The sequence below is a fragment of the Sapajus apella genome, unplaced genomic scaffold (genome assembly GCF_009761245.1).
Source record: "Sapajus apella isolate SASKATOON/1434 unplaced genomic scaffold, GSC_monkey_1.0 scaffold11, whole genome shotgun sequence".
Taxonomy (NCBI): Eukaryota; Metazoa; Chordata; class Mammalia; order Primates; family Cebidae; genus Sapajus; species Sapajus apella.
This window is the reverse complement of record NW_022436951.1, coordinates 27,288,121-27,303,818: the sequence shown is the minus strand read 5'-3', so window position 1 is coordinate 27,303,818 and position 15,698 is coordinate 27,288,121. Positions and strand designations below refer to the sequence as shown.

Below are 15,698 nucleotides of genomic sequence, written 5' to 3'. Positions count from 1 at the left end.
ATTTTAAAGTATACGTCTCATTGACATTTAGTACACTGACAGTGACCACCTCCTATATGAAGTCCTAAAACATGTCATCCCCAAAGAAAATCCTGTATTCATAAAGCAGTCACTCCCCATTATCATCTTTTTGGTTATAATCATTCTAGTGGGTGTGAAGTACTGTCTTTCGTTGTAGTTTGGATTTGCATTTCTGTAATGACCTACAGTGTTGAGCATCTTGTCATGTGCTTTGTTGGTCAGTTGTATATCTTCTTTGGAGAGAGGTGTCTGTTCAGATCTTTTGCTTAATTTTTAAGCTGGTTATTTGTTTTTTTGTTTTGTTAATTGTTGTGAGAGTTCTTTATCCTGGGTACAGGTCCCTTAACAGACATATGATTCATTCTTGGTTATCTTCCCTTTTCTTTTAAATAGAAAAGGATTGGGGCTGGGCCCATAGGGGGAGGAAAGAAAGGCTGTGGCTTCACCTTTGCTGTGCGTTGTGGGATAATGGATGGAACATGGCGTTAAGCCACATCTTTCAGTGTGATCTTCCTCAGAATACCCGTTTGCTGTTTTCTTCCCAGGTTGAAATGTTCCTTCTTGCCTATGCTGTGCGCCACACAATCCAGGTGTACCGGCTCTCCAAGTACAACACGGAGGAGTTCATCACAGTCTACCCTACCGACCCACCCAAGGACTGGCCAGTGGTAACGCTCATTGCTGAGGACGATCGCCACTATAACATCCCTGTCAGAGTGTGTGAGGAGACCAGTCTGTGAGAGACGCATGCTCCTGACAGCCTGGTGATGTGGCTAAGATGCATAGGTGGCTCCTGGGCTTGGGCTGCCGGCCTGAGAGGTCTCTAAGAACAATCTCTGAGAACCCTTGGGCCCCTGGGAACCAAGTTGGACAGGATGTCCTGAAGATGATTAGCTTTTGATAAGAGAAATTAATAAGTCTTTCCCCTCATCTATGATGCAATATATTTCAGTGGGGGCCTTCAGAGCACACCTGTTGGACAGTGCAAACTATATCTTTTCCAGAAGGCAAATACTTTTGTATCAGAGGAAACTAAGTTTTGGAGAGGAATATGTTCTTTATATTTCAAATCAAAACTCTCTATAATGGTACACTGGCTTCTAATTTTTTTAAGACAGTATTTTTCCCCTCTCTAGTAGTAATGTTTTCTGTAGCTCTCCCTATACAGTCTGCTTTAACTCAGGACCTTCAGATCATGAGATGGATGTGCTGCCCACTGCACTAAGGGGGCCTCTAACAGTCTGCTTTAAGTGGCATAATTCTGAGATGGATCTGTTACTGGCATAGTCATGACAACCTCTGGTAATCTCATCTTCTTATGGAGGGAAGAGCAATGGTTTAGACTTACATCTTAATTAAGGCTATTTTAAGAAGATTGTCTTGCAGCAGATTAAGAATTGGGTCCAAAAGTGGGTTATTTCAAGGCATTTTTGAAGACTGGAGGAGCCATAGGAGGGAGTGGTGAGGGAACCTAGAACTTCTTCCTCCTTGTGATTGTGACAGGTGTCTGATGCCTCCAGTGCACTGGAGTCCGGGGCTTGGTGCAGGTGGTGCCCCATCAGTGTGGACAGACACTACTTGCCTGTGTGCTTTAGTGTTGGAAACTTTAATTATTCTTCACTTCCATAGATTCATGATTTTATAGCCAGACAGTTTCTATCCACTTGTTTTCAAAGGAGGAAACCAAGGCCAAATTACTTTGAGGTAGGGCTGAGCTGGACCCAGGTTTTCCTGTGCTCTTTTCATGCTGTGTTGGAGGGTGTGTCCATTGCCAGATCTGTGTAACCCATCTGGGGCAGGGGATGAGTGACAGCAAACCATCTAAGATTTTCCACGAGTACATTTAAGCAGAAGCATGTAGAAATATGAGTGCAAAAGTGTGGCTGAGCCGCCTATGCCCTTGATTGGTTTTGGGAAGCCTGAGGGAGGCAGCCTTCCTCTCTGTGAACCATCATCTTCCCAGTCAGGCTAAGGGTGGTGACTGGGGTGGTGAAGGGGCAACTCTGCTGAGCATGGTCTGCCTTATGGCCTGAATTGGCCTCAGGGGGTGTGGACTGCAGATAGTGTTCACATGAACCAGAGACAATAGGATTCTACTGGCAGCCCCTGAATTGGCTCAACATTTGTGGAGGTGGTGTTTCCCTGAAGTACTGAGCTTTGTTTTATAATAATTAAAATCTTTTTTTTTTTTTTGAGACGGAGTTTCACTCTTGTTACCCAGGCTGGGGTGCAATGGCGCGATCTCGGCTCACTGCAACCTCCGCCTACTGAGTTCAGGCAATTCTCCTGCCTCAGCCTCCTGAGTAGCTGGGATTACAGGCACGTGCCACCATGCCCAGCTAATTTTTTGTATTTTTAGTAGAGATGGGGTTTCACCATGTTGACCAGGATGGTCTCGATCTCTTGACCTCGTGATCCACCCGCCTCGGCCTCCCAAAGTGCTGGGATTACAGGCTTGAGCCACTGCGCCCGGCCAATAATTAAAATCTTTATTTGGTCCAATTTAATATAGTTTAGAAGCAATTCTTTTTGAGGCAAACCTTTTTTGAAAATGTAAATTTTGTTTTTAATTAAAGAAACTGAATTTTGTAATTCAGTTTCTTTAGTTAAGAAAACTCAGGATGCACAAAACTATTCAGACTGTTACTTTAGCATTCTCCCATTACCTCATCAGTAATATTCACCACATTTTGCTAAATGTTTATTGATTAGAGTGTTGAAATCAAATTCTGCTCTGAATGTATATGAATACATTGGAGAGGCTTTGTGTTTTTCACTGTGAAATGCAACTGTGCCTTGAATAAGAAGGTACCTAGAAGCCAAATTAAAGTAATAATGACTTCTTATTGGCTTTGATTTTTCATTGTAGTATATGGGATTGCACAACAGAAAATGCTTACCATTCATTTCTGATATTTTTTAAGGCACAACTGGAAACATTTATATCATATATACATAGCAGCAGGGATCTGTGCCCTTCAGGTACATTAAATCTGACCATTAGTTCATATATGTCATTGAATTTTAATAATACTCATGTTAATAATAGTCACCTATCCTTGCATTTTGAAAATGTTCTCAATTTAGTGAACTTCAGTTGGATTTCTGGGCAAAAGGATGTGTTTCTTTTATGTTGCTTTCTGTCTGACGCCCTTGTCAGAATCTGTGAAACTCTTGTTTAGGTTTAGTGGGATCATGGCGTCAGAGAAGGAAAGCTATCAAAGAAATAGTACTTCAGGGAATAGAAATGATTGATCAACTTTAAAAATAAAAATTTTTTATTGCAATATGCAACTTCAGTTGCCCGGAATCTTAGTTCCATTTCTCATTCTTGGTATTGAGCTGGTCAGATGACATCAGCAGGTTAGAAGTTAAATGGAGATCAAATGAATTCAGTAGGATGTTCCACTTAGAGTAATCTTCAAAATGATAAAGTGTTCTAGAATAAAGGAATGTAGTAGGAACTATACTATGCTTAACTTTCTATCCCAGAGTTTCTTGCAAGAGTTTAGGAGTTGTGGACCCTATGTATTGGCAGAAAAGTTATCTCCATCTTAAGGAGGCATGACTTTTACACCTGTGAGCTCATTTAAGGTGAATTTAAACATAAAATAATTTCCCTGTATTATGCTTCATGGAATTAAATTGCTTTTCTAGAACATTTTCAGATTCCCCTCCTTACATCCTGAGCTCCTTGTGCATATACATCTGTTGCTCATCCACAAGGAACAATGACGGTTACATTGGAGAACAAGAAGCCAGTAATACATGGTCTCTAACTGATGATTCAGGCCTGGATTTGATCGAAAGTGTTTGCAGTTCCTCTTCCTTAGAATACCGAGTATATGAAAATGTTTTCAATGCATGGAACAGGATGAATCCTTTTTTCTTTATATAGCCATTTGCACTTTTTCTTACTCGATTTTATATTCAGTTAGTGTCTGATAAGATTTTCTTTGTTTAAGGGGAACAGACATTGCCTTGGTATCTTTTTTTTTCCCCACCACTTTTGGAGCTTATCAGGTAAAATCTTAAGCCACATGAATTGGTAACACCTCTGTTGGGAAAAGCATTTGTGAGTTTTTATGTACTTGGTCTTTGTTGTTGCTATTCATCCTATGTTGTTATTCATCATGTCCTCCCTCTCCCCGCAATGTGCTATTTTACTTAAGGATTAGTCTACTTTCTGAAGATCTTCAAGTGAGAGGCTGTGAAGTGCTGTATCACCTTTAATGATATAACACTCCTACCATCTCGGTGTTTACGTAGGACTTACATAGACTTCTTGGTTGTGTCTTTTTTGGATACGAAAGTACAGTTGGATCATTTTCTTATCTCTTTTTCTTAAGTAGTACTTGGTAGGTACTCCCCTTTAAAAGTCAGAAGCATAAACCATTGCGGAATCTTATTTGTAGACATGCAGAAAAAAGAAATGCCTTTCTATAAGATCTGTGAGTACTTAAAAAGAAAGCCCTCAGTGTGTGCGAAGTGAATGTGAAATATATGTGAAATACATAGAATTACCAAATAGTTTGGCAAAGGCAAGACACACTACCAAGTAATTTAAAAATAGTCCAAGGACCTGTAAGAAGTGAACTGAAGAAGATGGAACTAATTCTAGAATAAATGTTAAAATGCCATTCAAGAACAAAACCACAGATGCTAGACAGACCTCCTGTGCTTAAATTATAGAAGAATAAGAATCTGAATGAATGGAAGGCCTTACCTGTATATGTTTTACAAATTCCTATTTCTAAAATTTAAGTTCCTTATTTAACAGAAGTATATTCTTTAATGTTTAACTGTCTTGGGAAATCTCATTTGTGACATTATCTAAGAGGATGGAAAGACCAGGGAGCCAGTGCCACGTTGAACAGAACAGTGGTTTAGTGAATGTGTGAGGAAAGACTGGCAGCTGATTATTAATGTTTTTGTAATTCAGTTTATAACTTGAAGCCATGAAAAGGAGCAAAACTAAATTGGTTTGACAGCCTACCACCTCTAGCTTTTCCTGTAAGTCACCAGCAATAGGGGTGAGTCGCGCTTGCCCATGACCAGGAGGGTTGTGTGTGTGTGTGTGTGTGCGCGCGTGCATGTGTGTGCATGTGTGTTAGTCTGCAGTCACAGCACACCTTTCTTTATGTGCATGTGCCCTCACAGCTTGGAACCCAGCAGTATTCTGGGAGGGTGGAGGCGAAGTGCCCCATGTATTGTATTATGTATTTTTTGAAAAAGGGTCTTGCTCTGTCACCCAGGCTGGAGTGCAGTGGTGCAATCTCAGCTCACTGCAAATTTTGCCTCCTGGTTCACGTAGTTCTCTTGCCTCAGCCTTCTGAATCGCTGGGATTACAGGTATGCACTACCACTCTCAGCTAATTTTTATATTTTTAGTAGAGACAGGGTTTCACCATGTTAGCCAGGCTAGTCTCGAGTTCCTGGCCTCAGGTGATCCGCCTGCTTTGGCCTCCCAAAGTGCTGAGATTACAGGCATGAGCCACCGTGCCTGACCCCATGTATTGTATTTTTTCAGGGTATATTGAAATCTATTACCGGGAATGGTGGAATGGGTTTTAGTATGTATAATGGAAATATATAGAGTGGTTATTAAATCTAGAAACACATATATATTAATTGTATTGAAATGTTATATTAATACATCATTTATGATGTATGTCTGGTCGTAGACCTCATGGCCACCAGTTTGTTTAAGCATTCTGAATGTTTTTTAATAGCATTCAGTGGCATTAATGGAGGAGGATGCTGTGTTTTCTCAATTAATCTCATTGATTTGTTTGGTATAAGTTTGGGTCAGAAATGAAACTGCTGAAACATGGATCAGTACAAGGGAGGGACACAGGGCTTAAAATGTCCGCAGTCTTGACAGTGGACTTGGCAGTTCTAGTAAGCAGAAATGCTTGAGCCTAATTCTGAACTTCAAAATCATATTTTATACTTAATTTCAGGAGCTTTCATTTACATATTGAAAAATGCCTTGACTGTTTTCACATAAATGGTGCTAAAACGTACCCCTTATAAGAATCGTAGCAATCCACAGCAACATTGGTTACTTCTGAATATTTTGATAAGGGAACAAAGTCAAAATGAATGTATTTAATAAGCTTTCTCATTTCCGTTGTTTTTATAAAAATATGTTGGTATTGTTGCTTGCATTTTAGCAACTTCTAACTTTTTGTATTATGAATTCGGAGAGGATAACAACCCAATTTTAGAACTTCTGCCAGTGGTGATGGTGTTTTTCTTCTGTGCATAAGCCATTGTGAATGGAGACCAGCGGAGCAGCACACTATGTGAACCTGGCAGTGTTCATCTTGGCTTGTTTAGCAGCATCTCCTCTGTTTACACCGTAAGATGTTTAGCATGTGTCAGAAATTTCGCCTGCTCTGAAATTGAAACATGCCCCTGGGGCTCTGGGCAGTTTGGGTCCTTGGTTCCCACCTGCAAATGCGGTCGGATGCCTGGCTCCTGGGGCAGAGTTTCCTCTGCTACTTGTTGAGTTTCTTGTCTTCACTGTCAGAAGCTGAACCGACTTGGGGGCTTTGCTGTTGATTCACTTTAGCAAACCCTGCTGCTGAGGACTGTAAAAATAAATAACTAAAAATAAACTTACAAAATACAACTCAGAAGCCTGGCTGTGTTGCTGTGGTCAAATGCTTGCCTTTGAGGACTTTGGCAGATTGTGGTATTGCAGTGGGCTTTAACTGTCTGGCACCGGCAAGGCAGACCTATGATGTCCACATGGCTGATTCTCGGCCCCTGCCCATTGTAAGCAGGGGAATCAGGAGTTTGGGGAGGCAGTATTGGGCAGTGCTGAGAGTTAGATGAGATGAAGCAGTTAGCACAGTGCTTAGCCCACACTAAGTGCCCCTAACCTTACCAACCAAATTAGGTGCATAGTTACCAGCTTGGGTCTGGATTCAGCAGCATTTCCACTGCCCACTAAAAGGGTGAGCTTAGGCACTTCCTGAACCTCCCTAAATTCTGTTTCTTCATCTTTACCACACATAGTCTGTCCTGGTGGTGGTGTGGATTCAGTGAGGTGCTAGCACTTATGGGGGAAGATCCCCCAGACCTGCAAAGCAGGGCTGCAGCCCCAATTCTGACCCAGTGTTGCTGTGTGTTTGCTGCGAAGAGGTCTGCTGTGTGCAGGACATTTCTTTATGAACCATTTACACTGCTGGAAATGTACCCAGCAATATGATAGCAAGAACTTCAACAAACTGCTTATGAATCAGGCTGTCATTGAAAGAAGTTAATCATCTGAAGATGAGGGAAGACTAGACTTTCAGAGTCATCTTGGGGATAGAGAATGAAGTTTGAGTCAGCAGAGATCTGCCTTCCTGTTTGTCAAATAACTGCTGAGTCTGGGAGTCTTGCAAAATGGATCTGGGCTTCCGAAGAACCACTGGGTAGGTACTGGGCATCCATTAGAGAGCAGTGCTACATTGGTCATGTGCAGCAGAAAGACCTTCCCATGGTGAACAACATACCACTTTTCTCCTCCACTGGCCCACTCACTTGTATTGATACACTTTTTCAGTGTCGGAAATGTACTTACTCCCTCTACCTGTCTGAGTTATGGTGCTCTGCTTAACTCTGTGGATGGTGTTTCTTGAATTTCCTTTTCTACCTCTTTTTCCCACTCAAGGAAGTGGAGAGAAAAACAGGGATGCAGGTTGTGGGTCTTATGGAAGCCCTTTACAACCATTAAATAAAGAACACCAGCTGCATTATTGTTTATACAATATGCTCCTATTTACCACTTTGGTTTTGCCTGAAACCTTCTGGACATGATCTTTCTGCAGCTCCTCTGAATTTTCTGCCCCACCTCCCCACTCCTGCCCTTGCCTTTTGTCTGGGCTTGGTTGCCTGTTCATGTTCTTTGCCTCTGACATTAATCTCTCCCTAGTTGAGTGTGTGCTTGAAATGTCTTACCAAGTTGTCCTCTTAAGTGGTACTGATACTGGGACCCAGGGGAGGCTCAGCTCGCTCCCCGGTGGGTGGTGTACTTCCAGGCTCTTGGTCTCTGTCACCCAAGAATGGGAGAGGGGACCATGCCGGACATGGTGAGCAATTAAGTAAATATGGGACTCCAAAGAATTTTGCAGAAAGTGATTTATTTAGGCAGAGAAAAAGAAAAAGGAGAGAGAAAAAATGAGAGAGAGAAGCTTCCACAATATTATGGAAGGGGATCCAGACATGGAGTCTGCCTGGATGTTGGGGACAGGGACATTAACCTGGGAGGAATTCCCGCCCCCTTCAGGTTTTCTGGGCCTGTGAAGAGTTCCTTTAAACTTCTGCTGGAGTAATTGATTTCTTTGATTCTTTCCGACATGCGAGTGCCAAAGTTTTAACGAAGACCTCTAACCTCGGGATGGAGACGGTGGGGCGAGAGGCATGGCGCCGGGAAGTTCTTGCCTTTGAAATTAGGCCCCCTTGTGGACCTGGGAAGAGACTACATTCCCTCAGTACCATTGATGTACTGTCCCATTGGAGAGTACAAGTATGTTTCCTTAGGCCCTTCCAGTACTGGCTTTATCAAACATTTTGATCTTTTCTGAGCTGGTTATTGGAAGTCTGATTTGCTTTTTTTTTTTTTTTACTTGCGAAAGGCTGAGCATGTTTTCATTTATGTAAATCATTTTCAGGTCCTTTCCTGGGAGCCATCTGTTCATGTCTTTTGCAGCCACTTTTGAGTTTTCTCTCTCAATTTCACAGAAGAGAGATAGATGTAGGGTGGGAGCAGCAGGAAGGGAAGGCAGACCAAGGGGTGTTAGGAATTCCATGTCGGGCCCTTTGGTTGCAGGTAAAAATAACTCACGCAGAGTTTCTTAGTTCATAAAGGGCTTGGCCTTCTTCAGGGACAAGAAGAGAGCACTGAAGACCAAAAGGTCATGGGAGGGAGGGCTGTCGTGCCTGCATCCATTCACCAAATAGTGCCAGCTCTGGGGCCAGGTATGGTTCCAAGCTTGGGGATGTAGGGGTAGCCAGCTGAGGCACAGCCCTCCCCATCCTAACCCCTACCCTATGCCCACCGTCTATAGTCCTCCCCATCCACATCCCCTGTGCCCAGCCTCCCCATCTGCACTTCCCCCTGTGCCCACCCCCCCATCTGTACCTCCACCTGTGCCCACCCTCCCCAGCCCTCCCCTCTCTAGCCCTCCCTACCATTCACAGAGCTTTTGTGCATTTGTCACTGGTGAGCAGAACTGGCATAACTCCAGGGATGGAATCACAAAACAACTATTTTTGTCTTTCGCTGTTTAAGATGCATTCAACCAGAGGCCTTCTCCTACCACTGGTGAACAACTCAGGACGGCCCATCACCTTTTTGAGTGTTCTGGGGTGATAGACCTTTTATAGTCCTCTTATGTCACCAAATGCTTTCCTAACTCAGAAATTGGAATGCCGCATCTGTGTGAGAGTAAAAGCTGTGACAGTTGCTCACTGCCTTGTCTGGCCCTACAGAGTTAGAACAGGAGGAGGGAGCTAAGGTAGGGAGGGCACAGAGATCTCAACCCTCCATAGGAATTGTCCTAAGCCGGTACACTTCTTGGACTCAGCCAGGGTTTCATTCTTACTCTCTCACGGGGTACTTTCAGGAATCTTTGAGGCCCCCTCTGTCTTTCCACCTCTTGTCCCTGGCTCAGGGTCTTCCCAGGTGCCTTGACCAAGGCAGCTCCTGGGATGTGCTAATGCTGTTGCCTCCGACCACCACTTCCTCCTTTGCAGCTCTTAGGAAGCCAGTGATAGCTCCAGCTTCTTTCTCCTGGGCCCTGTGCACCCTGCTAGGTGGCCCTGTGGGATAGGCCTTAAGATGACCTTAAGACAGGCCTGTTGATCTGTGTAGCCAGGGTCTGGGCCAAGGGAAAGACTTTGGCACCCCCTGCCCTGTCAAACGCAGGATATACCAGTCAGCCCCAGTGCCCTTCTATTAGATTTGGTGGGTGGGTCAGACACCAGCCCATGGAGTTCCCAGGACTGAGGACCCCATTTCAAGCTTTTGAATGTTATACCCCGCTAGCCCAGGAGGAGTGGGACCAGTGTAGCTCTGTGCAAAGAAACCATCTCTATAAAATCTTTTAAAATATCTACTCTTAGTCCTTTTTTGCCCTCCTTGTTTTGAGGGATGACAGAGTCAGGGAGTTCAATTCCTGCAGCAGGAGGCCGGGAGCTATCAGAAGTCCCTGTTTTGTGTGGCCACCTTCTCTTTGGTGTGAGTGTTGTCCTCTGGCTGCATTCTTATTTTCTACACATAGCCCAGGTGTAACCTGGTGCCCACCCGTGGTAAGTGTCAGGCTGGTCCTGCAGTAGCCCAGTGCCTAGAGTGAGGAAGGACCTGCCGGGCAAAGCAAGGCATTCATCAGGCCAGGGTTTCTAGAACCATCCCAGGCTGCTGGGAGTGGATGTGTGGGTTGCGTGCTGCAGAACTCCAGGAGATGTCATTTCCATCATAGCCCAGGGGAATACTTGAGCCTGGCAAAGGGAGATGGTTCTGGAGGGAGGTTTCGGTAACATCCAAGCCCAAGGTGAGCAGGACCCCCTGAGCCAAGCTGTTGGGACTGAAGAGGAAAAGGAGACAGCACTGACAGAACTTAGAGACTTGACTAAGAGGAGTAGGACATGGAGTGGGTTTCTGGGTGGGTCCCCCTGTGACTGCTCTAGATGGGAGATACCAGAGAAAGTGTGCAGGGATGGGTTGAAGGCCACGGCCCCTCTGGGACCCTAGCAGATGTTGGGAGGTGACTGGAAATACCCAGTGACTGGTCCGAAGCTTGGGAACAAGTTAGGGCTAGAAGAACAGACTTGGGCATCACCACTGTATTTGGAGCTGGAAATAGGCCCAGATTAGGGAACCTGGGTGCATGAGGACTGGATTCCCAGTGAAGGTGGAAGTGGGCCTGCCAGCCATTTGTATACTTTTCTGAAGAGCATGGAATTAAATAGTATTGGGCAGGCTGGCATTGGGAGAAAGACAAGAACCGAGTGAGATTAGGATGTGACCTTGCTGGCATGATGAAGGAAACGCTCTTTACCTCAGACTACATGTGGACTGCAAGCATCTGCCTGGATGGTGCCAGGGACAGTGGAGATACAGGCTGTTCTCCTCAGCCATGTCCTTTAGACCAAGAGAGCTTTTACTGTGTATCAGATGACAGATGAAAGACCCGGTAAGACTTTGAGGTGTATAGTCTAAAGTTTGGAAATAATGATTGCATTTGTTAATTCTATTTTGGTCTTTGGAATCAAGGGTCTCTGAACCTGAGATAAGCAGTTGTTTCGTTTCATAAAAGCTCTAGTCTCTAGTCATTTTTCCTTGTTGAAAGCGGACCACAGTAATGTGCTTTGATTTGTTGGCCAAAGCACTGCCATGTGGCTTGGAAGCTTAAGCAGACACGGCACCTCCGCCTTCTTGGACTGCCATTGGTCACTCTGCAAATCCTGATGTCGCAAAAGATTAGAACCGTGTAGAAAAGATCTTGTTCTAGAGGAGAGGAGGCTGATCCAGAGGCATCTAGTCGCTTGCCTGAGTCACAGCTAATGAGCAGGAGACAGAATGAGGACTCACAGTTCCTGATGTATTTTTCCCTTTTGTTCAAAGCCCAGTGTATCGAACTGGGTAATCAGCATGGTATTTGCTCTTATATTGTCCAGGTAAAAAACCTGGAGCTTGTTGGGAGCAGAATTACAAATATAAGCAATGCCAACCTTCTCTGCACCTTAGCATTGCCTTTAATAGTGTCAGAAACCTCAAAAAACAGCTTAGAAGGAGGCATGGTTTTCTCCACAATATTTGAGAAATTCACCATGATTTTCCCCTGAGCTAAGCCAGTGAGATTACAGAGGATAAAGAGGAAGGCGTGGAAGGCAGAGATATCAGGAGGCAGGACTGATGGCAGTGGGTGGGACTCCACTGGCGGGTGGGGATTGTGGAGGAGGTGTCCATGTGGGAGGTAAATGTGCCTCCTCTAGACGGAGATGTCAGGGGAAAGCATGGGGGTGGGTATAGATTTGCCCCTTGTGGTATTAACAGTACCACTCCCCACAGGGACAGTGAATGATGCTGAGGCCTGCACAATCTTTAGGGCAACCAGGAACTGAACACACCCTGACAGGGTAGCTAGGCCTGAGGCCATGGCATAGCCCATGCACTGTGGCGGGCAGCTAACCTCTGAAGAGTTCAAAAACATGGTTGGTATTAGGGGCAATAAGAGGGATGCACAGTGGAGATAGGACTGAGATCTGGAATTTTAACAAAAGAACAGTAAGGAAGGAAATAGGCAATCCCTAGCTAGTCTATAGAATGTCTAGAATCTTACTGACTACAGGTATGTAATGAAACACTTTTTACAATGTCTTATGAGGAGCTAAAAAAATTAGAGCCATCTTTGAGATTAAAAAGTGATGCTTTAAGAAAAGAGGGATGCTGGCCAGGCACGGTGGCTCATCCCTGTAATCCCAGCACTTTGGGAGGCCAAGGTGGGCGGATCACGAGGTTGGAAGATTGAGACCATCCTGGCCAACACAGTGAAACCCTGTCTCTATTAAAAATACAAAAATTAGCTGGTTGTGGTGGTACCCACCGGTAGTCCCAGCTACTCAGGAGGCTGAGGCAGGAGAATAGCTTGAACCTGCGGGGCAGAGGTTGCAGTGAGCTGAGATCGCGCCACTGCACTCCAGCGTGGTGACAGGGTGAGACTGTTTCACAAAAAAGAAAAAAAAGAAAAGACTGTTGCTTTTCCCATAAAGACTAAGAAAAAGAAGAAGAATCTCTTACACATGGGTAGGAGATTCTTCTCAGACTCACCAAACACTTGCCTCATTTTGGCATTCTCATTTGAGAAGGCATGTAGAGAAATTGGAGAGGGTTCAGAGAATATTTTCAGTATTACTCAAGTTATGGGAAGTAAAAGTAATTTTAAACAATAAAATCCGAAGAAATCGGTTATATTTAAGTAAGATGGCGTTTAGAGAAATTTCTCAGTGGTTAGCAGTTTTAGCAACCACAGCAAAGGGCAAAATGTTAATTTCTCAGGTAAATTTGATAAAAAGGGAAACTGTAATCAGGATTGGGAAACCAAGTAACTTTGCAGCGAGTAAACAGATGCATGGTTAGAATTAAAAAACCAAGAAACTAAAAGCAATCTCAGTTGTATGCCAAGTGTTTAAGCTTTACTTAAAGTAAAATTAGAGTATGAAACCTATTTGACAATATGTGAATACAAATCCATAAACCCTGAAACAAAGTATATATAAATGCTCTTACCAATGCAAAAAACTTCATCTGTTAGATACATAAACAGCAGTTCCTTAAATGCGACATATTTTATACTGACCTCCATGGTCAATTTTAATCAAAAACTACACAAATATTTGTATTTTATAGACGGGGTTTTGCTCTGTTGCTCAGACTGGATTCCAACTCCTATGCTCAAGCGATCCTCCTGCCTCAGCCTCCCCAGTAGCTGGGACTACAGATGTACACCACTGTGCCCAGCTAAACATTTTAATGTGATTGGTTTCAATAGTTTAAATTATACCCACAGTTTTGATGTGAAACTGAAAAACCTGAGCTGGCAGCCACAGCGCATGTAGAGGAATGACTCCAAGCACACTTTGTTTTGTTAAAAAAAAAATGAAAAATCTGGATCACTATTAATGTTCAGATCCGAAATGAAGACTGAGGTAATTTTATGCTTCCATTGTAGCATCTCATACCATGTTCTAAATCCTAGACCATACACAGAATGTTAGACCAGGAAGGGGCCTTAGCAATAATGGCTCAAGCCTCCATTGGACAGATGAGCGAGGTGAGGCCAAGAAGTGTGAGTGACATGGAAGCCAAGGCTCCCAGAACAAAAAGGAGTGTATTTTTGAATACACTCCTTAAATGAATCAGTGTCGGCAAGGAATAGAATCGCGGATGTGGCTCTGTCCACTTTCCCGAAGCCCTTCAACTAGCTCCTTGGTCCTACTAGCTTTAGCTAGTTCCTGATCAATATGTCATTAAGCAACCAGAATATCTCGTTGAATCCAAGGAGCAGCACATTTTGTACTGCGAGGCTTGTGGATGTGGCAGCACTGGGGTGAGGGGCCTGCTGCAAGGTGACATGGCTAATGCTGTGGGGTGCTGGGTGATTGGTGTTGCTGCATACCCTGTCCCTTTGTTACGCAAGGGTGAACGTAGCTTTCAGTAGCTGGTTTATTCAAACAGTGGGTCCCCAGATGTTCACGGCCCCAACTTCAGGGAACCAGCATCTACCTGGTTGTGATGTTCCCCAACTCCAAAGGTGCCATTTCTTATCCTGGCTCATTCATAGGGAACATTGACCCTAAGTCTTATAGTAAGAATTTCCACGAGGTTGTAGTGAGTGGTACAACCATTTTTAGCTGGTCTGTCCCTTTCTCTCCTCTTATTTAACCTTAGGAAACCACTCAGAGTCTTGGAGAGAGAAAGGGTGCCTAGTTCTTGTGTGCTTTTGTTTACATAAACATATTGTATATGCTAATGTCAAGTCTTGTTAGTAAAGTGCAATTCAAGTTACATAACCTAACTTAAAAACAGGTACTATATAAAAAACACTGGCTGAATCTATGTGTAGCTGACAGCCATCTGTAAAAGTGCATATATCTTATGCCGTCTTTTAGAGACCCTGGTTGATTGCAAAATGAAGCAGAGAAAAACATTATCACTAAATGAAATATTTTAAAAGATACTGGCTATAATTCTCCTGGAACCACTTGGACTTGACAAAGATTTCTCAAAAATGATTTAGGAGGCCCACCTTTGATGCTCTTCCTAGCAGAAAGTTGCAAGTTAATAGATTTGATGTCCCCTCTTGAGAAGAAAATAGTCTTAAGGTCTCACCATCTCATTTTTCCCTTTTGAGATCAGTAGTATACTATGTATTTGTGACTTTTCTGACTTCTGAGTGGAGTTTGGGTAATTTTGATTGCACAATGTAATTTCTCTCATTTTGAACATTTGCTTGATTTTAGACATTTTGCTTTAGGCAACAGGCCCTTTTACATTTTTATTCAGATTTTTCTCTACATCCTGTTTTATGTGTGGTTTAGAGCAGTTGATGAGTCACATGATGTTTTTTGCTGCTTCAGTGACAGAAATAGATTCAAAATAACCACACAGAGGAGTATCCCGAGTGGTTACCCAACACGTTGCTCAAAAACATGCTTTCCTACGGTTCGAGTGCTTTATACGAGAGCTGTCAGAGGGCTGTGCTCGTGAGGGCGCTGTCTACAGAATGCAGGCACGAGCTGCTGGCCTTGAACTGGCTGAACGTGCAATGCAGACATCTCAACACTGCGTTTTTCAAAACCTTTCCTAAAACTTCATTGCAATTTTGGTTCCAAAAAGGCAGGGAGCAGAACTTAGAACATAAAGGACCCCTTTTCCCGGACTGTGCAGTGGTTTGATGAAGACGTCATCGTAATTTTAGAAGTTAGCTCACCTGCAGAGCTGGTACCAACCAGCACATGCTGTCCTGGGCACTGTTGTGCTAAGAGAGTCACTGAAGTAGAAAGGTTTTAAATACAAGAAAATATTTCTCAAGGAAATGTAATTACAACACTATAAATACTTGCTAGTTTGCAACACACACACACACACACACACACACACACACACACACACACACACA

At 43.6% G+C, this 15,698-nt stretch overlaps 1 protein-coding gene and 1 long non-coding RNA gene across 6 annotated transcripts in view; both read left to right on the top strand.

Moving 5' to 3' along the window:
• OTULIN (OTU deubiquitinase with linear linkage specificity) overlaps window positions 1-1,885 on the top strand; it is a 31,411-nt gene extending 29,526 nt beyond the window's left edge. For all 5 annotated transcript variants that reach the window (XM_032279077.1, XM_032279078.1, XM_032279080.1 and 2 more), the window contains one exon: window positions 567-1,885. In XM_032279077.1, coding sequence (XP_032134968.1) covers window positions 567-761 — 195 coding nt within the window. In that variant the 3' untranslated portion in view covers window positions 762-1,885. The remainder of the gene's footprint in view (window positions 1-566) is intronic.
• A 617-nt stretch (window positions 1,886-2,502) lies between these two features.
• Window positions 2,503-11,784, top strand: LOC116552360. The gene is made up of 2 exons (XR_004269348.1): window positions 2,503-7,916; window positions 9,480-11,784. It is a non-coding gene; the product is annotated as an uncharacterized LOC116552360 (long non-coding RNA).
• Window positions 11,785-15,698: the final 3,914 nt, after the last annotated feature.